Source organism: Zonotrichia leucophrys, chromosome 1 (assembly GCF_028769735.1).
Source record: "Zonotrichia leucophrys gambelii isolate GWCS_2022_RI chromosome 1, RI_Zleu_2.0, whole genome shotgun sequence".
Lineage (NCBI taxonomy): Eukaryota > Metazoa > Chordata > Aves > Passeriformes > Passerellidae > Zonotrichia > Zonotrichia leucophrys.
Window position 1 is genome coordinate 88,952,895 of NC_088169.1, and position 23,035 is coordinate 88,975,929.

General features: G+C 43.2%; 2 protein-coding genes across 9 annotated transcripts; one reads left to right on the forward strand and one right to left on the reverse strand.

Moving 5' to 3' along the window:
* Positions 1-532: 532 nt before the first annotated feature.
* Positions 533-12,946, reverse strand: GPR161 (G protein-coupled receptor 161). 6 transcript variants are annotated; one of them, XM_064721559.1, is made up of 9 exons: positions 10,289-10,358; positions 8,907-8,992; positions 8,449-8,735; positions 7,489-7,578; positions 6,984-7,395; positions 5,738-6,462; positions 4,135-4,239; positions 2,755-2,886; positions 533-1,437 (listed from the first exon to the last, which is right to left on the reverse strand). In XM_064721559.1, the coding sequence occupies exons 5-9, from the start codon at positions 7,349-7,351 to the stop codon at positions 1,190-1,192; spliced, it is 1,578 nt and encodes a 525-aa protein (XP_064577629.1). In that variant the 5' UTR covers positions 7,352-7,395; positions 7,489-7,578; positions 8,449-8,735; positions 8,907-8,992; positions 10,289-10,358; the 3' UTR covers positions 533-1,189. The 6 variants fall into 6 exon arrangements, with proteins under 6 accessions (XP_064577629.1, XP_064577598.1, XP_064577618.1 ...); XM_064721528.1 differs by lacking the exon at positions 10,289-10,358 and adding an exon at positions 12,733-12,946 and having other exon boundaries at positions 6,984-7,578; XM_064721548.1 differs by having other exon boundaries at positions 2,767-2,886; positions 6,984-7,578.
* On the forward strand, positions 10,422-22,924 carry TIPRL (TOR signaling pathway regulator). Of its 3 annotated transcripts, none has more exons than XM_064721602.1 (7): positions 10,422-10,542; positions 15,598-15,777; positions 16,621-16,720; positions 17,827-17,958; positions 18,373-18,468; positions 19,131-19,193; positions 19,873-22,924. In XM_064721602.1, the coding sequence occupies exons 2-7, from the start codon at positions 15,617-15,619 to the stop codon at positions 20,020-20,022; spliced, it is 702 nt and encodes a 233-aa protein (XP_064577672.1). In that variant the 5' UTR covers positions 10,422-10,542; positions 15,598-15,616; the 3' UTR covers positions 20,023-22,924. The 3 variants fall into 3 exon arrangements, with proteins under 3 accessions (XP_064577672.1, XP_064577662.1, XP_064577652.1); XM_064721592.1 differs by lacking the exon at positions 10,422-10,542 and adding an exon at positions 12,995-13,237 and having other exon boundaries at positions 19,860-22,924; XM_064721582.1 differs by lacking the exon at positions 10,422-10,542 and adding an exon at positions 12,997-13,237.
* Positions 22,925-23,035: the final 111 nt, after the last annotated feature.

The window sequence follows — 23,035 nt, forward strand, 5'->3', positions numbered from 1 at the left end:
CAAAGTAAGGAAGGGGGTAGCCCACAAAGGCACAGAAAAGTTCCTCAAGCTGGTTATACTCGAATGATCCACCTCATCCCTCTTTTCCTTATAGAATTTGCCCCCTTTGCATCTTGTTTCACTGCCAGCAGCTTCGCTGTGCCGAGTTCCCCTTCTTTGGCAAGCAGGGCTGATCAACCCTCTCACAAAGGCCTAACAAGGTAATGTCTGTACAGTGCTTAAGAACATGCAAAGTGCAATATAAGTGCCAAATGTTCTTATTTTTGAGATTAATGAATTAATACTCCAAGAAATAAAAGCACTGAGGTAACTACAGCTTAAATACTACATTCCCTCATGATTAAAAAAACCCAAAAACAGCTGTCTTCTCTCTAGAAGATGAATCCTGAATATGAAGTGATAATATCTCATTTATATTCTGTCAGGTTCAGCACAGCCACAGAGTGCCCTTTTAATAACAGCAAAACATGAGCTGAAGTTCTCAAAGAAACCGAGAATTCTGCACTAATGATTTCCTCAAATCCTATCTCTCTGCTGTTCCCAGCACATGTTTATTCCCATTCATTACATCCAGAGGAGCTGGTGCTCTATGCCACTGAAGCAAAACACAGTCCAATGTCAGATATGGCATTCTGATGGCTGAACAGACAGAAATATCCCCCAGCAAAGGTAAGTAGGACCATAATCTGCATGAGCTCTGGGAAAAGTTCAGGGTTTGTGTTTAGTGAAGTCCACGTTGCTCAGCTGGGAGTAAGGCTTTATGTCTTATCCAACGTACAAGCTCCTAACGGAACACTACAGCTATCAAGTATCAGCTGATTATCTTGGTGGTCAGAAAAGGATGGATGTAACAATGAATTAAACACTGCACATACCTTTTCTGTTTTGTTCTGGTATCAGCTTTGGCCATTGGACCCAAGATTCAACTGACTATTGATGTGGTCAATGAAACCAAGCCCTGCTTTCCTTATGTGCTGTGTGATAATGATGTGCAGAAGAGTCAGTAGCACCCCAACCAGTAAACAAACACTGCTGTAAAATGCTAATGCAAGTACCAGAACACAGTTATTTCCGTGTGAAAAAACACTGGAAATATTCTGACAAGGTGTCCTGGTTCTGGTGAAACACTACCAGCTGCAGTAGGACCTGCTTAGTGGTTTCATTCTGTTTTCCCACGCCAGTGCTCGTGTCAAATGTTCCCTTCATCGATGCTCTGCAGCTTCAGTCTTTGGCTGGCATGGGGCCTGGCACCACGCCGGATGTTCCCACTGCTTCCTGCCAGAGTCCATGAGGGGAACAGGGCTCCTGGTAAAGCATCTTCCCCAAACAGGCTGAGTTTCACATCAGCTTCTATAGCTCGGGCCAGACTGGCTGCATAACTGTCCAGAGATTTATGCACTTCAGCTTTTACATGAAGAACAGAATTCTTTGCAGCCTCTGAAAAAAAAAGATAACAGGTGGTAAGCATGGCTGTGAAAATGCTTGAAAACTAATATAGATCCTGTTGTAAAGGGGCATGATCATGCCCTCTGGAAAATAACTACAGAGTTATTTTCCAACAATTATTTATTTTTCAACAGTTATTTAGCAACGATACTCAAGCTTCCTATACCATTCTGTGAACACAAAACTTCCAGAGCTTCAGACCTGGGATAATCTGCAGCTATTTTTGTAGCATCTGTACACCTCTCTACCCACCAACATGTTGACCAGCACAAGAGTTCATCCTAAATATAACTCTTCAGTGAGGCTGCTGAAATAATTTAAAGCCTCAGGGATGCTGAAAAGCCTGAGACTCACCAGGGAGAACTGCTAAACCTGTGGGGAATTGTGCACTGAGACTTTCCTCTTTCACTCTCACAAGAAATTAGATGTCTGCTCCTAGATAATCACTCAGAAAGATAGTGGGAAATGTATGCTAATGTGTTTGTACAAGGAAATATTAATCTCATGCTGGGAAGAGGGCAAAGGGGAATTTTGCCAAGACGTTTAAAAATTCCATAGAAAGAATTTTACATTATTTTAGGTTTTATTATTACTTGATTCTTAAAGGCATTCTGCTCATTTTCATCCTGTCCACAATCACATATTTTTTAGAAAACTCAGTCGTTATTATCAAGTCTCCTATTGAAATTTTTGTAACTATCAGAATAAATTAATGTTCTGACATTTTACAGATGATCACTGCAATGTTCTGCTAGCCCAGAATCAACAAGCTGACTGAAAAAAATTGCATGTGGTTCATCTGTTTTCACCCATACATGCTGAAAAACACACCCAGTAAAGTAAAGTAGAATTTAAGTAAGAAAAAATAAATTAAACACAATAAAATTATATTCAAATCATTGAAGTCTGTAAATGGAAGAATTTCAAGTCTGTAAATGACAAAGTTGACAAGAGACAGCAATTGAGAAACACAGAGATAATGCAACCAAAATATGAGGGCAGGAAAATATATTTCCCAAGAAACACAAAAGAGGCAAAACTTGTAACAGCCGCTAAGATGAGTGGAATTGCAGAGAGGATACTGCTGTGCAATTTAATTTTGATATATGCAGGGAATCCCAGCTTCTAACTCTTGTCCTTGACTGCTGCTACTTGAGACCTGGAAGAAAGGCCTGATTTTGCTTTCTGCTGTACCTGCATGAGTGATCAGGTCTGTCAGTGGTCAGATACTCTTCAAGACAATTCTCAAGGTCCTGTGAGGTTTCCTGAGCATTCAGTATAGTTGACTCTGAGCATTTTCATACTTACCCCTACACTCACCTTTGATTTGTTCCACTTCATCTTCAAATGTCACTGAACTCCTCCTTCGAGGAGGACAGATGCAGTGTGGGGCATGAGGGCCATCTGAGCTATAATCTTCAAGAAGCATTGTATCTGTTCCTGAAAAAAGCAAGAACCCCCAAGTAAAACAGTAACATGGAGATACAATATGGTAACAAAACATTTTCAGCCTATTTTCAGCAGTTCCTTCAAATGATGTCTAAATCCAGCTTTTGTGAGTAAATTTCAGCTCACATTAAACACTGCACAGAAAAGAATGAGGTCAGTTTTCATTGAAAGGACTGGTAAATATTCTGATTAGAGACTGGGCATTGCAGGCCCCAGGATCATGTACTACTGCAGCAAGCAACACGCAAGAGGGACTAAGGCTTCCTTCTGCTCTTTAGTAACTCACAGTAAAAGCATACAAACTGAAACAGTATTTCACAGTAGATCACTGTGTATCTATTCCCAGGCTATGAACTGTGCTCCCTCCTTAACCAGCAACGGCACTTCTAACAGCATTTTGGCATCACTTTAGTTTTGTTCATTTGTTTAAACTGCTGTCACAAGATGGTAACACCACATTCTCTTAACTGAGGCAGGTTTACCAGGAGGCTGCTCTCTTTTATCACATACAATTGCTGAATATCTGCAACAGACAGAAAACAACTACCAAAAATAAATCCCAGCTCCACAGACTTCCTTTACAAAAGTAGGAAACAAACTCCTTACACCAAGCAATCCTTGAAAGATCACTCTCTGGTGTCTCTAGAGCAGAAATACTCTCTAAAATAACTACTGCAGTTAAGGACTGGTAGCTGAGTTAACTGCCAGAAAAATCTAGCAAGAGATCTGGATAGAAAATTACCATCAGAATTCGTTTTTTTCCCTTTTCCAAGCCATCTTCAATTGAGAGATCTTAAGTAGTAATGAAATCATAAGCTGAAACCATCCTAAGTGTTTATGTTTACACTGCAGGATGAACAAGACAAGGTCTCTTACAAAATACGAAACAGAGAAGCACATCGTTCACAGCACTTTTTTGTTCTGTTCCTTGTAGATACAGAGAAAGTCTCCAAAGAACAACAGAAATTGAAGGAGAAGGGCAAAAAAGCAGTGAGTATTGTTCCCAGGACACATTACCAAGGGAGTGTCACCATTCCGTAAGCACCATTTTGCAAGTAAATCTATTGAGGGCAAGGGAGGAAAAAAGCAACTGCAGCAGTTTTGTTGGAACAGCTAGAACAGATGCTTCATGTCATTTGTCCACCAGGAGACATCTGTGGCTGTAAATATTGACTGTCCACAAGACTGCTGCCAAGTGCAAACTTCTTCCCAAGCAGAGATCAAGAAACTTGCAGTTACCTGAATCCTGTGAGCAGCTGAAACCTGTATCTCCTGTGCTGCTGCTGTTTCCCAATGGCCTCCCACCTGCCATGAGGGCAGTAAGGTGAGGAGATAGTCCCAAATCTGCAAGAAAGTTTTGTTTTTGTTACAGTGAATGGTTAAGGAGCTTGCAGAGGTAAAAACCTCTTCTAGTAATACCTACTCTACCGCTTTATTTATTATTCTGCATATAAAACTTACCTTGGTGAAGCAGAGAGCACAGCTTCTGGACTTCCCATCTTAGAAATCCAGTCAGCACCTTTCATGTTTGGAAAAGCAAGTCTCCTTTCTCTCTACACCATCTCCCTCCCACTCTTGCTGCATCTGTGTGTTTTACCAGCCAGACAGGCTGAGCACCAAACATATGCTCTCACATGGATGGGGAGATTGGCCAGGCATCTTCTAGACAGAGAATAACCTGGTAGCCACAGGCAGCTGTGACACGCCATTAGTGTGGGAAGAAGCTCAGGAGCAAGGTTGCGGGACAGAGATGCCCAACTTCTTTCAAATCTCCAAAACATGAAGGGAGGAGATTGTGAGATTTTTACAAAGATGCTGCTTTGGATCTCACCTTGAGATTTTCTTGTGAGTTTGTTGGGAGTTTTTTCTCCTCCCTATCAGCCTTCACCTAAGACATCTGATAAGAAGCTGACAGCTTCAAGTTTATCACTTGGAAAAAGAAAGAAATTTCCTGTCTTTTCCCTCCCCACCTCAGTTTCCAATGTATTAATTCATAGCATTTCCTGGATACAGACTTGTCAAGGCTCCTGGAGGTTATTATGTGGCTACAGCTCCACAACTCTTTCATTTGCATGACAGTTTCTCCCAATGTTCCCAGGTTGCAGAAAACAGATGCCTTGCTGCTCTCATCTTCCTTCTGCATTTTAGATCATCCTTCCCAATTTCAGTTTATGCCTTTGCTTGAAATATCCCTTGAATGTGCTCTATTTTTGGAAGCTTCTGAACATGATCAGGGAAATTATTAAAAATCTGAATGTCACTGTGTTGCTACTTTAAAATAAAAAAAAACAAACCAAGCCACCAAACTGAGCAACTGGAGGTCTCAGTCTGCAACTTGGGAACACATCAAATAGTTTTATGGTTTAACACAGTTTTACTTTGTTTATGATCTTTTCTTCCCAAAAATTAAGCCTAAAAGTTGAATTTGCAGAAAGTTACGCCAGTGGAACCTTAGTGGATTTTAAAGAGTTGTAGCATAAGGCCATTAAACAAAGAAAAAGTGCAGTAAAAAGTACTTTTGGTAGAGTTCAAATCTGGGCAACACAAAATGGAAGGCACACAAAAGGAAATGCTTGAGAAAGAAGAAAATAAATTCTTTTTATTGACCTCATCACTATGTCTTTTCTGCCTGAGAAAGTTTTACTACAGTAGGAAAATTATGTTAACTATAAAAAAATAGAAAAATTCTCCTTTCAAATGTAACCTGACTGATAAAAGACTGTTAAAAATTCCAGAAACATCCAACTCTCTTTAGAGAGCACTGAAACATGCCAAACACATGCACACATGAAGCCTTGCTCTTGGTGATATTAAGAACGTGTCTTTTGCAGCCACATCTTACCTGTGATCCTGTTGGAAATGCTGAAGAGCCTCGATGTTCTGTGCTGCTGAACAAAGGACTTGCGGTAATACCGATCCCCAAAGCACATTCCCAGGAGTTCCTTGCGCACCGTTTTGTTCCACAGCCCATAAATTAGCGGATGGCAAATGGCACTGGAAAAGGACAGCCATGTAGCCAATGTCTCCAAAGCAGGGGAAATACTGTTTTTACCCCAAAGTGCCTCTGATGTTATTACTACCATGTAAGGTCCCCACGTAATGATGAAAGCCCCAATGACAACCAAGATGGTTATGAAAGCTTTGCACTGGTTGGCTGAGTAAACAACCCCTTGGAAAGCGTTCCTTCGGCTGCCAGAGGATGACGTGGAGGTGCTAGAGTTCTTCCTCCCATTCCTCTGCGAGTCCTCCTCCACAATGACAACACTCCCACAGTGAATTTTGCGGGCCTTAATCCTTGCCACACGGAATATGAATCCGTAGCAAATCATCATGACCACGAATGGCAGCAGCGCACACCAGATCTGCCAAAAGGCTGTGTAGGCAACCTCCTTGTGCCAGGCTGCCACACACATCCACTTGAATTGGTCAAACTCCAAGGAGGACCAGCCAAAAAGGGGAGGGAGGCAGCCGATAAGGGAGTGCAGCCACACGTACACAAGAGCTACCACTGCTCTGTTGCCCGTTATCTTCATCGGATAAACCATCGGGTACAGCACAGCGTAGTACCTGCAGGGCAAGAAAATAAGTAGTCCACAGGAGCATAAAAGACATACAATAAAGAAAAGAACATGCTTTAATGATGCTGATATCTAGTTCTTTTTACTTCAAACAGGCTCAGAAGCCATTTCTAGAAACAGTTACATGTACAAGTAGGTATCACCGCAGTCAAGACTGGCAAACGTGACTGAAGGCACACATGCAACAATTAAATCTGCTCTTATGTGTGAGTGTAAGCTTAGGGTATAATATGGAATTTTAAGTCACTATTTCATGCTTATCCAATAGTATGCTATTATACCATCAAGAGCTTTAAAAACTCTAGATGAACGTCTGCATTTTCCATTATTGATGATATCACTTTTTCTTGCTCCACATCAAAACTTCATGAGGGGCTGAAGTAAAAATGATACTCCATCAGTACACCGTGTAACCTTCTCCATGTGCTTCTCAACTCTATGAACAAGCAGTGGTTACTCTATGAGAGGAGCAGACAATTTGTTACAATTCATTACCAAACAGCAGCTTACCGGTCTATAGCTATGAGTCCCAGAGTGAGCATGCTGGCTGAGCTGATCAGCATGTAGAGCAGGGCTGAGAAATTGCACCAAACAACCCCGAAGATCCATTCTCGCCTGATGGAGCTGGTCACAACAAAAGGCAGCACCAGCACGGAGAGTAGAAAGTTGGAGAGGGTCAGGCTGAACACAAACTTGTTGCTCAAGGTGAGAAGGTACGACTTGCGATACAGAGTGACAACAATCACCAGGTTGCCCAAACAGATGAAGATGGCAATGACAATTATAGCAATGGACTCAGTGACTCTGACTGCCCCATCTTCCTCTGTGGTCAGGTTCCTCAGGCCCTTCCCATTGCTGAGGGAGGAATTGCTGCTCATGGTCAGAGTGTGCAGATCTGGAGCAGCCAAGACATGCTGAACAGCTAGAAGCAGAACAACGCTCAGAAACATCCAGGTACTAGTTTTTCAAACTCTTTCCAAAGACTGGAGGCCCTTTTGCCTTTGTTAAAATTTACCTGTAGCATGCCGGAAACTACATATTTTAGATGGGCAAGTGAAGGGGCAATAAAGTGCCTGTGGGCACGCCAAAGACGATAACACCAAGCCTAGAACAGGGAAGACAAGAAGAGGGACGGGGAAGGGAAATAAGAAAAAAAATAGGCACATTTTACTTTAAAATTTTCTACAGATCTTACTTGTTTCTAAGTTCTACTTACCAGCCCCTTCATCTAGGCTGTGAAGAAACAAGAATATCACTTGTTTCTTCAAGAAACAAGACAAATATCAAATATCTTTGCTTATCTTACTTTAAAGAAAGTCACTTTTTAAAAAATTTCTGCCTATCCTGATAGTTACCTTGTATTCTGCCTACACAGCATTTGCTGATGGTCTATGGATGCCAGGCTAGTCATACTCTGCTATTGTATTGCATGAAATAGTTTATTTAGTTGTTGTTTTGCACTGGGTTTGGTATTTACAAACATTCTGATTAGTATATTTGTATCCTCATGGGATTCCCCTCTCATATCACATGTCTTCCCCTCTCCCCTAAGCCCCAGTGGTGGTGGTTTCTCCCTGGTCTATCCCTCCCTTTGCCCCTGTCCTCACTTGTATTCCCATTGGCTGTAGCCCCTCTCCTCCACCCCGCTTCCCCTGCGCTTAAAATCTCCCGGGAGGAACCTCTGACCTCTCTTTGCCTCCCTTGGACTTCCCTGGAGTGGTTCCACAACAAAGTGGGACGATGGATCATGATGGATCGTTCGGAGAGGAAAGAGCGCCTCTAGTCTTTTACTTTTGTTCTTGTAAGACTGCGAGGAGCCAGGGTCCAGAGCTAGCTGGATCGGACCCGAACGGACCCAGAGATCAGTCTTACATCCTGCTGACTCTTCCTTAACAGTTGCTAAGTAACATTCAAAAACTCAGGGACCACCACTGCATGTACTCTCCCAACATAATTTCTGCATGTTCATAATCACCTTAGCTACACTGCTGATTGCATTTTACTTCCAACACCAAAGGACTGGAGGAATTGACTTTCTGCACATGAGATTTGAAAGACACTTCCTTGGATTAAGATGCGGTCCATGCTACAGAAATGCCTGAGAACCTTTAATCCTTGACTTCTCAGTGTTAGCATCCATCCATTGATTCACAGCCTCATTTTGTGAAACCTTGTTATTTCTTCCAATTCCTTAGCAATTCCTCTTTTTCCTGCTGCCTTCACACGGCAATCACTTCTTACTTAATTCAGTCCTTCACACATCTGTAGGAAAATGAACAAACAAACAAATGCAAATATGCAGACCAAAAAAAAAGTAAAAGAGTCCATCAATGAATGGAAAGTTGATTTTTAGCATTTCTGGGAAGGGACTCAGGAAAGTTATCTTAGCCAATTCTACAACTGTGGCAGACATGGGTTCCAGACAGTACTCACAGAAATGCTTCCATCTGCATGTTGTGGCATTAGGCAGCACTGTCAGTCTGGAAAGACACCTTTTTCCCATTTTTATCTGTACTTTCCTAAAAACATAATTAAAGACATTACTGGGCCATGCTTTGAAAAAAACATAACTTGGCTCTTCCCTAGCTTGTAACTGAGGACGTGTGCACAAACACTTCCTGGGGTGACGTTATGGTGCTTGTATCCCCATTCATCTGTTCTGTGCCTTTAAGACCGGCTCTGAAGAGTGGAAGTTTTGTTTGGGTTTCTCTTATCAGGGACACAGAGACGAGCGGTACATAGGGCTGTTTTTCACTTCTTGCTTCAGTTTGCTGCTTTGCTTGCTCCCTTTTCTGCTCTTGCTTCTGCTCTGCTTTGGCCTCTGCTTATTAGCTAGTTCTAGCTAAACAGTCCACATTCCTTCCTGGACTGTTTCTCCTCTCCTGTTTCTGTGACCATCTCGAACCTGCTCCGGACTGGGACCCGCGAACACCGAAGGTTCGGCTGCAGCAGCTGCCCCAGCGCTGGAGGGACTGAGAACAGAGCAACCACTCCCGAAAGAGACTTTCTGATTTTGACATCTTTCTCAGAGCGGTGTCAATGGGTATTGTTCATTTTGTGTGCTGGGGGGTGCTGGGCCAGTCAAATAAACAGGTTCTTTCCACCTCTCTCCAAGGAATTTTTTCCCGAACCGGTTGGGGGAGGGGTCGTGTGGGTTTTGCTTTCTGGAGGGGCCCTCCTTTGCAGATTCTTTAACAAATTTGCCCTAAACCAGGACAGCCATGCTTTGAAAAAAACGTAACTTGGCTCTTCCCTAGCTTGTGACTGAGGACGTGTGCACAAACACTTCCCCTCGAGTTTCTTTCTCTCTCAGCATGCCTGCACCAACTCTGTGTGCCTTTCCGACACTTTTTGGCCGTAGCGGGTTTTGGAAAGGCGGCTTCCCCCGCGGCCGCACCCTGGGATACCGATACCCGGAGCACCTGGCGCTCCCCGTTCCCTCACTGCCCTGCTGCACCCTGCGGGGGAAAAGTGACCTCGGGCAGAGGTGGCCCTCCCGGGCCCGGGCCAGGGTTGCTCGGGTGGGGACAGCATCGCATCCCATCCCATCCCATCCCATCCCATCCCATCCCATCCCATCCCATCCCGGCCGCGGGGAGAGCGTTTTGGCTTCCCGCACACCCACGAAACGATTGGGACCGAGTTGTAAATACGGTGGGGAACGGGGGTTTCGCCATTTTGCCCCCGCGCTCCCTCCGGCAGCGAACAAAGAGCTGGAAAAGGGTCCTCCGCCCCGGGCATCCACCGCTTCGCCCCCACGCGCCGGGAGACAGCGCGTCACGCCGCCTTTGTCCCCTTCCTGGCTCCGCACTCACCGCCCGCCGCCGCCAGAGCGGTACGTTCCCGGCTGGGGCGCCCGGGACCCCCGTCAGCCGCCGCGGCCCGAGCCTCCCTCGGCATGGGCACGGCCCCAGCCCCGTGCCTGCCCCTCCCGCCGGCCCGCCCCCCAGCCTCGGCCCGCCGCGCCTCCTCGCCGCCCGCCATGTTCTGCGCGGCCGCCCCGGAGCAGTCCGAGCATTTCCCGGGAACTCGGTTAAAAGGCAGTGGAAAAGTACTATCCATGGATAAGGTAAAATTATTTGCCCCGGCTCGTAGTGCCAGGCAGCCGTAGAGCCTAAGTGCTAGACTTCCTAGACCCCCAAACACTATTAAAAGTAACGCAAATAAGATTTGGGAAAGAGTTGTTCCCCGCACACACATCTGAAGCAAGACATTGGATATAGTGTCAGTATAAAGGGTACAGCGTAATGGGTGAACAAAAATTAAATGCTATGCTTGTGCCTCCCTAGTTCCTGCCTTTCTCTGGCAATTCCCTTGAGCACAGAGGGTGACTGCCTTGATGTGCGCTGTGCTATATTTTGATTGCTCTGTGGGGGTTTTAATGCTTTGGACATCAGTTTCCTGTGGCTGCTGCCTGAGTTTGCTCCAGTGTTCCAACAGCAGGAGCTGGACTGTGTGTCTTGCTCCTGTACCAGGGGAAGTCCCTAGGGAGTTAGTCTGCCCTTTTGATGATGCAGAAAAGCAAGACAAGCACCCACCCATCAGTGCTGGAATACTAAGCTGATGTATTATTTTCAGCCAGTTCTACTATACTTTTCTACAGGACTTTTTAAAGCTTACTATGCCATTGCACTTTGACATTTTAAAAAGATCATCTTTGGACAGCATTCAAAATTGCATCGAACCAGCATAAGAGATTCCACAATGAGCAAAAACTGATGCACAGAAGTTCCACCTGAATGTGAGGAAGAACTTATTTCCTGTGTGTTTGTGTGCTGGTTGCCGAGAGAGGTTGTGGAGTGTCCCTAACTGAAGATATTCCAGACCTGTCTAGGCACAATCCTATGCCACGTGCTCTGAGATGACTCTGCTTGAACAGGGAAGTTGGACCAGATGATCCACTGTGCCCTATTCTAGCCTTGTCCAGATGTGATTCTGTGTGCACACACATGTGTGTACTAACATTGCACAGGGCACCTGTTTGATGGAGCCAGGTAATGCTTGCTGCAACTGTGAGTATGGCTATGGAGATGGTCCAGAGGCTTCAGAGCTCCCCAAAACAACTCCTACCCAGCTGTCCCACTGCTCTTGGTGAAGTACCCATGGGGAAGTAGCTGGAGGCACAAGCACTTGTGGGGCACACAAACATTCTCCACTGGTTTCTGCAGCCCAGCTTTGCTGGAACAGGGGTTTGGGTGAGCTTGCTGGCTCTTCATCCTGGGCAGATGAGATTAGAGAGCCCACTCTCCCCACGGTGGCTCCAGCAGCACAGAGAAGTGTGGACTCCCTTCCTCACCCATCTGCCCCCCCATATCACCTCACAGAATCACAGACTGGGTAGGTTGGAAAGGGCCACAATGGGTCATCTGGTCCGACCACCCTGCTCAAGCAGGGTCATCCCAGAGTATTGGAATATGTATCCCAATATAACCAGTTAGATGGTGCCTAGGCCAGTTCTGACCTTCGCTGCTGGGCCAGAGGCAGCACTGCGGTGTTTTACCCCAGAGATACCTTGGCTGGCGGCAGAGTGCAGCGGGGCACAAGACAGGACTCCGTTCTCCTCAGGAGAGAGCTTCTGGCGATGGTGGAGATAAAGAAGGGAGCGGATTCTGCTAGAAGGTAGCCAGATGTTTATTCCATTGGTACAGAGCTGTCTGCACTGGGCCACTGCTGCTAACAGAAATGCCGGCCGCATGGTCTCATTAACTTTATAAGCTCGGGGACAGGGGAAGGGGAGGGGACAGGTGAGTTACCAACCAGGTGAAGGGGGCAGGGTCTCAAGGGAGGATGACACTTAGACAGGCCAATGACCCCCAGGCCTGAGAAGCATCCTTTGAAATCGACGAATCACACGACGCCTTGCTAGTATGTTAGCCTGATTGACAGGGCACACTCAGCAAGGGGGCGAGGGGGCAGGGAGAGAGGCATAGGCACACCTGGGAAGGGACTCGGAAGTTTAAAACAGGACATTGCAACACACCACAACACCAGAGCACATGGCACACGGTTGTGTCTAGACAGGTCTGGAATATTGCCAGTGGTGGAGGCATCACAACCTCTCTGGGCAACTTGTTCCAGTGCTCAGTCACTGCACAGTAAAGAAAGTCTTCCTTACGTTCACGTGGAGCATCTGTGCATCAGTTTCTGCCCGTTGCCTCTTGTCCCATTGCTTGGCACCACCAAGAAGAGCCTGGATCCATACTCTTGGAATCCCCTCTTTAGATATTTGTACACATTGATAAGGGCCCATCTCAGCCACCTCTTCTCGAGGCTGAACAGGCCCAGCTTCCTCAGCCCTTCTACCTAACGAAGATCAGTCACTTAATCATTTTCGCTGCTCTCCGCTGGACCCGCTCCAGGAGCTCCATGTCTCTCCTGTCCTGGACAGAACACTCCAGATGTGGGCTCACTGGAGCCGAGCAGAAGGGCAGGATCCTCTACCTCGCCCTGCTGGCAACGCTCTTCCTGGTGCATCCCAGGATTCCGCCGCCGCCGGGGCTCCGCCCCGCGCGGCCCGGGAAGCGGAAACGCCACGGGGCGGCGGTTCCGGGGGCGCCGGTGCTGCTGTAAGTGCTGTGCGGGAGGAGGCGGGAGGAGAGGGGTTCCGCCACCTCCGCCCCTTCCGCCGCCTCCTGCCTTCTGCTCGGCAGAGGGGAGGCCGCCATGCACCCCGTTTTCCAGAGCAGCCGGCGCGACTTCACCTTCGGGCCGTGGAAGCTGAGCGCCGCCCGGACGCATATCATGAAGTCGGCGCAGGCCGAGAGGTGGGGCGGGCTCCGGGCCGGGGTGGCAGGGGGACAAGGCACAGCACGGTGTCCCCGCTGCTCGGGGAGCCACCGCGGGGCTGCGGCCTCAGCCTTCACAGCGAGGGGCTGGGGGCGTCGGGTGGCCTTGCGAAGGAAACACGCAGCGTTCCCAGGGCGGGGGAGACACTCTTCGGTCCCCGGGATTGTTCCTTCTCCTCAAGCTTGATTCTCTGGCTGGAGAACTCGGGCTATTTGGGTTACAGGTAACTTCCAAAATTTTGTTTTAATGATTACAGAAGGCAGCCTACAAGAAAGATGAAGGAGGACTTTTTACAAGGGCATGTAGTATGGGGGAAAGGGGGAATGGATTCGAACTGAAGGAGAGGAGATTTGGATTGGACCCTAGGAAGGAAATTCCTGACCGTGAGGGTGGTGAGTCGCTGGAACGGGTTGCCCAGATAAATTGTGGATGCCCCATCCCTGGCGATATCCCAGACCAGGTTGTACAGAGCTTTGGGCAGCCTGGTCTGGTGGAGGTGTCCTTTCCCATGGCAGAGAGGTTGACCTTTAGGTTTCTTGCAACTCAAAACCATTCTGATTGTATGATTATAACAGTTTTGGATCTCTGGATCTCTGTGAACTGAGACCTGCTAATTAGAAGCCTGATTTTTAAAATTATTTTTGAAAAAGAATATTTTTAACATCTCATACCATGTCTCAGTAGTAGCTATTTTAAGATAGTGGTTTTCATTAAAAATGTATAATTTGCTCTCTTCTTGTAGAACTTTCCAGTCCAGTGAAATCATTGGAGGAAATGTTCTTGTATCAGCATCAAGTACTTAAGTCAGATTTGCTAATGTGGAACTGGAGAGTTCAGCTGTACCATAACTGATCTTAAAGACAGATGGACTTGGCAGATATTTCTTGGTTTCATTTTCTGGAATAAATTTCAGTATACACAGAACTCTCATTAGTCTTCTTAAATGTACTTTCATTTATCTTGCTCTTACCTTTTTTGAGGCTAATAAGGCATTCTCTGGGAGGAACTGGCTGCTTATGGCTGGGATGGGTGCACTGTTTGCTGGGTAAAACATTGTCTGGATGACTGAGCTCAAAGACTGATGGTGAATGGAGTTACATCCTGCTGGTGGCCCATCAACAGTGGTGTTCTCCAGGGCTCAGTATTGGGGCCAGTCCTGTTCAATATCTTTATTGATGGTCTAGACAAGGTGATTGAGTGCACCCTCAGTAAGTTCACAGATGACCCCAAGCCAGGTGGAAGTGTTGATTTACTGGAGAGTAGGAAGGCTAAGCAGAGGTATCTGGACAGGCTGGATCAATGAGCTGAGGCCAGTTGTAGGAGGTGCAACAAGGTCACAGCGACCCATTTTGTCTTTTTTATTGCTTGGGGAACATTAGTAGTACCTATAGGAATTTTATTTCTGGCAAATATATATTGCAAAAATCCCTCAGCAACCTGTGTGGAAAGGTGAAGGATTAAATGTGCCATAGCTGAGAACTCTTCTATGCAGGGGTTGGGTTTTTCAGGTCAAGGGTTCCTACACTTGATTAAATGGAAAAGTTCATAATGTTATTCTGCCTTCTTTGGGAAAAAAAAACATAGGATCTTATTTTCCAGGTCTGTGAATTTATTTTTTTTTATTTCAGTTAGGTTGACACTGTTCTTTTGTATTAAGAGTTACAGAAATAACCACTTTTGTTCAGCCGTGTTACCAATGTGAACATTATGACTAGGACACTCTTCTCCCTCCCCTCACTCAAATAGGTGGTGTATTCCTAAAGCTTTCTCCTCTCCAAATGTCAGATATTCCTTTTTGATCTTGGGAAGTCGGATAGGTGAGAAGGAAAAGTTTAGGAAGTGTGCCAGTACATGTCTTCTACCAGCAGAGTACAGTAGTGTCTTCGGCAGTTTTTACATACTCTGCCTGGGTTGTCTTAAGCATCTTTTTTCTAGGCTTCTAAATTTGGAGGAATGGACTATTGTGCCGTGAATGAAACTTGCTTATGATGAGGCCTAGTTCTTGAAAATTTCTTTGAGTACCTACTGAAGTTGGTCCACTGACCATCCAGGGATTTGCTAGCACAGGTGGAAAATAGCTTCTGTATGTTTCTCAGATGCTCTTGATTCCTCATGTGTGAGAATTTTGTCTGAGCCTGATGGTGAAGGAATGTTTTAGGAGTACTTTTTTGGTGGAAAAGTCACTTCAGATCAATGAGTCTGCATTTCAGGTGAAATGATTAACCTGGTGATGTGTCTTCTAAGTTATCACGGTCTAAAGAATCCTTGTTCCAAAACAAGGACTGCTTTCACTGAGCTGTGATCAGCTGATTGATGCCTCTTTTATTTTTCTCTGCAGGTTGGCTGATGAATTACACATGCCTTCCCTGCCAGAGATGATGTTTGGAGACAATGTCCTAAGAATACAGCATGACCATGGTTTTGGAATTGAGTTCAATGCTACAGATGCTTTAAAATGTGTCAATAATTGTCAAGGTATGATCAAAGTCGCTTGTGCAGAGGAGTGGCAAGAGAGCAGGTACAGTATTTTATCACCAGTGGGCAAGTACTGGTGTGTTGTGTATGAAGCTGTCATACAGTCGTTAAAGGAACAAATTGAACTCTTGAGGACCACATTGCATTTGATCCTACCCTAGATATAGCATGTGATCACAGAGGTCACTTTGCTTTTCTTTGCTGTCATCATCCTTTCTGTTAAATTGGATCAGCTGTATTTTTCAGCTGAGTTATAGCTTTCTTAAAGTAAATGTCAAGTTTAACATGACTTAAGGCTGTTTCTGTTTACTTAAACTCATAGAGCCTTGAGCATTACAAGACTGTATTGTGTGGTGTTGCAAAATGCTGTACGTGTTCAAAATCTTAGCCTTAGGAAAAAAGCAGAACATGCTTCGTTCCTAAGGCTAAGATGCATGAGAACTAATTGTGATGCTTAGTATTTACCAAATTGGATTTAGTTGTAGAGCATCTGGAAATAAAGCACAGAAACAAAGCAAAGTTATCATGAAAACTAAGCTAAATTGCAGTGTTAATGATTGCTGTGTGCTGTCAAGAGATCACTTTCTGCCTACTTAAAGAGACATTGATCTTGAAATACAAATTTTTCAGCAATATTGCATGAGAATCTTTGAGTCGTAGAACTGAAATAGATCAAGAATTTTCATAATTGTTTTCAAAGTTATTATGGAAACAGACGTGAAACCATGATTAAGTCTTGACATTGTGATTGCAGCTCAGACAATGCTGCTGTTTTTCGTTAGGAACAGTGTCAGAATTCTAATGCACAGTCTTATGTGAGGTTGTAATTTTTTGAGAATTGCTATAAAGCAATTACTACAAAGCTGTTTTCTCTTTCACTGTTGAGGAGGGAGACTGAGCACAGTAAGGAAGTTGTCAAGCCATATGACTGGACTTACACAACAGATTACAAAGGAACTTTGCTGGGAGATACTGCAACATTAAAGGTAATAATTTTCTTCTTGTTAATTGCTGACTGCATCTTGCTTCAGTCAAACTTTTTTTGAAGCTGTCATTTACCTTTCAGTAGGCTTCTTTAAAATCTTTTGTGCTTTGTAATTTTTGATTTCAAAGTGTAATTTGGGCTTCTCATGTTTCTCAGCTCATGATTTTATCCTAATCAAATCATGGCTTATTTTAATAATGAGGGTGGGTGGTGTCTTAAAGCATTTTAGGATTAAAGCACATCGGAAGCTTCAGCTCTTGCTGGGGACTGCTCCGGGGCCCCGAGCTGCTCACGTGCAGCAGAACTATCAGCTGTGTCATTCTGTAGTGCCTTCATGCTTTGCTGCTTGCATGTTTGTCTGCTTTCTGACCTGGCTGCTTTCAATGGCCTGATGTTTTTCTGCAACAGCAGCTCAGTAATTCCTCATACTTAAACTCACAGGCCCTCCCATGTCTTTATTTTTGTGAAAATAAGACTGAAGTTCCCAGCTTCTGTTTGCTGCATACAGGTTGCTTGCTACTAAGCAGATGTATTAATTCACTAGTATTGCTTTAGTTAGAGATCATTTGAGTTGTGCTGAAATTAAAAGTACAGTAGAGAAATAAACAATGTTGGTCCATAGTATTTGGACAGCATAAGTGTCTGTGGAGATCATGAGATAGAAAACATACAGGTACTTGATTTCTGTGGAAAGGCTTTGCTGGAATAATTTTTAAGGAGTGTTGTGGGTTAGGGATGTTAAATGCACAGAAATCTGTTTATAAACCTGAACTTCTCATATGTATCTTGAACACAAGACATCGTCAAATGTTTTGAAAGAAAGCAGAATTGTTTGCAGCTGAAATCCTACTGAGCCTGGTACCCAGAGAGAAGTTTAGTCAGAATTTTCCAGTCTTAAATTTTGTTTTTGCTTGATATTACTTCCAAGAAGAAACTCTTGGAAACTTTGATTTTAATTTTTTCTCTTAGAAATTTGGAGTGTGTTAAGCTTAGTGCCTGAGAAGTTTTTTTTCCTTTTTAAAACTGTGGACTTAAAAATATCAGAACAAACTGTATGAATTTTGGCAAAAAATTAATATGCTAACTGCTCTTAATATTTTTCTCTAGGTTGTCCCTACAACAGAACACATAAATACAGAGAAATTAAAAGCCAGGGAACAAATTATGTTTTTTGAAGAAGTACTCCTGTTTGAAGATGAACTCCATGATCATGGAGTATCAAGTTTGAGTGTCAAAGTAGTGAGTATTGGGAGATGTATAAAAGATACCTGGGCACTCAGTTGGCTGATTAATGCAAAACACAGCTGCTTTTTGCATGTTGTTCCTTCTGGGATTTAAACGTTAAAGCAAAATGTTCTTCATCCTTGGTCTTAGAAATATGATCTTACTGGAAATTATGTTGTCTTGAAACCTTTGTCATCTGTCATTTGTTCCAGGGGACAATCTTTTCCCTCCTGCTTCCTGCCTAATAGTCCTTTGAGACACTGTCTGCCCCACTGGCCAGTCATAGCTGTAGCACATCAACTGCCCAAACTTTGACTTAATTCTTGAAAACTTCTCATATTGTCTTACATTGTGAATGTCTGATGTAAACAAGTACATGCTTAAGTAAGCCTTTGTAAGGTGCTGAATGGACCATCTTTATTTTTGCAGAGAGTTATGCCTTCCAGCTTTTTTGTGCTGCTGAGGTTCTTCTTGCGAGTGGATGGGGTACTCATCAGGATGAATGATACAAGGCTTCATCATGAGGTAAACCCTTACTTTCCATCATGAGTTACTTTACAGAGGTTCCCTTGCCATTTTACTTCCAGTAAAATGGAAGTAAACCCAGTGATATTCCTCTAATTTAATACTGATGTTTGGGGGCACAAAAACTTCTGAGTGTATTTTATTATTGTGGTGGTGCTGAGCTAGCAACCAAGTGCTGGATGCCATGTGTATGAGCAGAGTAGGCTACCCATCCTGTGATGTAATCATTTAAATATATTTGACAAACACAGATTAGAGAAGGAAGCACAAGAGGAAAAATAGGCAGCAGTAAAGAGTTCAATACTGTCTTGTCTTCAAATACGTTATTGTAACTTGCAAATAACTGTCCACAGTATATTGAGTTCTGGTATCTCACAAATAATACAGGATGTTAAGATTTGGGTTTTGGTAATTCTGTGTAGATGTGTAGGAGTTCTAGCTGAGTAAAAATTAACAAGCATTTTCAGTCATAGAATTTTTTTAAACATGCACCGGGGAGGTTTTTGGAAAAAAACAACATTGTTGTCATCTATCTTCATGAATTTGAATGTACATTTCTTCTATGTGAAAATTTGTGGTCAACCAAATTCCAATGCTTCCTAAATTAAATGTATTTAAAATGCTTGTTTTACTGATACCAGATGATTGCTTTTTTCCATTAGGCTGACAAGACCTACATGTTGCGGGAATACACATCCAGGGAAAGCAAAATATCAAGTCTAAAGGTATTGCATTTTTAAAACTTTGATTCTTTTTCTTCTGTCTGCTTTTTAGTTTTATGGTCAGCATGGAATATACTGTGTCTCTTAAGTCCTTCTTTTTTAGTTTGGAATTAATACAGAAGAATGTTCTTTCTGCTTATGCAACTTTTGTTTTGGTGATTTTAGAGCAGATTTACATTTTGTAAATGCTCAGATCACATGACAGGGTATAGGATTAGGTCACTTTTTCTACTGCTGAGTTAACAAAATGTTTTTATTATTTTATTTTTTCATAGAACTGTTCAGCTGCAAAATCAGGTAGTCCATGTCCCATGATGTTAAATTTCATGTGTAAAATTTGTGTGCTTCCAAGCCGTATTAGGGATTAAGATCTCTTTGGTAATCGACTCTTTCAGTTTTTCTCATTTGAGGTTAATAGGCCACCTTAAAACTCTAGTAATGGCTCAGAATAATTTGTGGCACATTTGGAGTTGGAGCTGTTGATTTTTATTTGTGACAAACACCTCAACTTAAATTTTCTTGTATCTTTCCTCCTCCCTTTTCGTTTGCCTCTAAAAAGTTTGCCTGGAGTGGTGTTTACATCCAATAAATAATAGGTTGTCTGTAATAGTTTGGGGTTGGAATACTTTCTCTTATCCCCTGTTTTCTTTCACTCATTTCATGTAAAAGTTTTGCTTTTTAGAATGTTCCACCTACCCTGTTCACGGAACCTAACGAGATCTCTCAGTATCTACCCATAAAGGAGACAATCTGTGAAAAACTAGAATTCCCCGAGGAGCTGGAGCCTAAACCAGAAACATCACTGGAAACCATATGTGCTAAGTCTAAATAAATGTGACTTTATAAGGACTTGAAGTATGGAGATTATGTGATCACAGTTGTTGACATGGGGGTTGTTTCACTACTAGTGGAATAAAGAATTTGGCTAATTTTTCTGTAGCCATAAGAGAAAATATTTCAAGCAGATTTTGCTAATGGTGTTTTTGGTTTGGATTTTTTTTGAACCTGTGTTTGCAGTTGATGATAGACTGGTGGTGAGTTACAGTTTTCAACAACATTGGAGAAATTACTATTGGGAGTCTGGGTTCTGTTTAGTTCACCAAGCAGGCAGGAGTATTGTCTGGACTCCCATCCACTTACAATTCTATGAAGATTTGAAGATTTTGTTATTGCTGCTTCAGATACTGTGAAGCTACCAGAGTTGTAAAACTGGCATGATTTTATTTTTATTGAGAAATAATCCACAGTAAAAAAAAAAAAAATTCCTCTGCATTTATTTTGATCTGTTCATCCTAAAGTACCCATTTTCCTTAGCTTCCCTACTGGTAACCAACAAAGTTATTTCTTGTAGTTTCTGATCCAGAGTCTCACCTAAGAATACTAATTTCATCTGAGATAGGTTTAAGTGTAGAGAAAAAAGTAGATTTGATTGACACTATATAAAGGTAAAATTATTTGTGAAGCATTAACTCCAGGAGAGCTGGAGGTTAACAGAGAGCCACTGCTAAATCTCTTCACAAATGCTGGTTTAATCTAGTGTCAGCTGGAGTTCTGTAGGCAGTTCTGGGACTCTCTGGGCAATTCTGGGACCCTCACTTGAGGTCCCTGTTCTGCTCCAGTAATGTATACTGCTGGAAAGGCATCTCCCTGCACTGGCCTTCTCTTGGATGTGCCCACATGGGACGGTTCTACTGCCCTGACAGCCAAGTTGCAAAACTGCCTTGAGGCTTAAGGTTGGGTAAGTCTGATCCCTAAAGGGTGCTGGTATTTGCAGTTTGAGAGATGAGGTCCTGTATGGCCTTAGAAGGATGCTAACGTATATTCCAAATATATAATTTTGGTTTATTTTAAAATTATTCTGAGTTCTAGTATTGATAGAAGTGTGATCACTTGTATAGTCATGGTTTCAACACTCTGTAGATGAAACTGAATACTTGTATTGCTTTTGGAAATTGTGCAATATATTACTGGTTTGGCCTAAGAATGGGGCAGTTAAGCAGGCTTGTCTGGGTTTGCAGCTGACACTCAGTGCAGGAAGCATTGCAGTGAAGCATTGCTGCTGACACTCAGTGCATGTAACTGCAGTGAAAAGCAGACCTGGTGGTGCAAGGTGCTTGCAGATAAGAACAGGGACACATTCTGATGTCTTGGGGTTTTTGTTTAAAGATCTTCATATTCTACACCGCATGGCTTACTAGAAGCAGCCCACCACAAAACCTCGTATTTACTAATATATTTTCTGAGGTTTTCATGTAGACAAGACCCTGAGGTTTTTTTGAGGGAGAAAAGTGTACTGTCATCTAATCGACTGTTCTTTATTAAAAACAAATAACACACTGATTTCACTTTTATTTGGGGCAGCCTGGTCTAGTGAATTCTACTGCAGGTAGAAAGGCAGGAACTAACTGCATTTTTTACTGTGTTGCTGATTTACTCTAGCCACGGGGAAGACATTTTTCTGAGCCTACGTTCCCTGTACGTAAAAATAGGATTTAATATATGCCTACCTCACAGAGAGACTGTGAGGATTAGTTTGTACAAAGTTATTGATTAGAATTTTTTTTTTTCTGAATACATCTTCGGCCTTATCTTTGGAATCCTTTGGAAAGGATTACTGCGAAAAAATGAACTATAAGGTAAATGAAGAGAACTGAAACAGTTTCTGAAAGAAGTTGTCCAGCTGTGGTAATTACCAGGTAATTATCAGACATGATCTGGGTGAATGAATTTATGGCCACTTTGAAATAGAAGCAAGGTCCTCTGTGTTCCCCATTACAGTCCTAAAATCTGTTGGTTTTTTTTCATCTTCCTGCCCTTGTTTCCTAAACATTTTAGTGTCAGGATGAAGAAGAGGACTGCAAATGGATGCAGCACTGAAGAGATTAAAATCCATTTAGTAATAGAAGATTATTTGGCCCACTCCAGTGTTAGAGGGAAGTGAGGAAAGAGTAAAAAGGAAAGGAGCGACAAGTGGAGGTGAAGAGTTATTTTTCTAGTAGAAGTAAATCATGGCACTTACTCTAAGCATATATTAGTATACATGCCTTGGCACTTACTCTAAGCATATATTAGTATACATGCCTTAGAGCTTATAAAAACACACTTTTACAGCTGGTATGACCGGGAGCAGAGCTCATGTAGTGCTGGCATGAAGGAAACTGTATCTGCATTTGTTAATTCAACCTGTGATTTGAGCTTGGTCACTGATGCTAACATTAAACTCCTTTGGTCTGAAATACAGTGTTGGGGGGGAAAGCCACAGAGTGGGGAGAGAGCAGTGGAAAGGGCAGTCTGCATGATTAGCTTATACTGTGTGTTTTCTCTTGTCCATCATACATCCTAATTTGTGACCTGTGATAAAGTTTTATGGCATTGACTTGGTATCTAGTTGACTATAGATAAGTGCTCTCCATCTATTCTAAAGGGTGCTGTGCATTTCAGTGGGACATGTGTTGGGGAAATCACAAGAACACCTTTAGGAACTTACAGTTACAGCAAGTTCAAAATTGGAGCACTTTGTGACTTTCTTATGCCATGCAGATTACCAAGAAGCAGCGGTATAAACTGGTGTACAGCAAGTGCTCTGACACAAATTTTCTACAGAAAAGTACCACTTTGAATAAATAACTTTAGCAGGGGAGGGAGTTGGGATGGTTCTCCAGCTGTTTTGTGTCGAGTTTTATGTGGCAGTTTATATTGTTCCTTGTATGTTGCTAAATAAAACGTACCAAACATTTTGCAGTTCTGTTTTTAACTGAGCAAAATAAACTGAAATAACTACTTGTGATGCTGAATTTTGGCTGCTAGCAGAACTTTGCATCCAGATAGCTTTGTCTGTCAGGAGC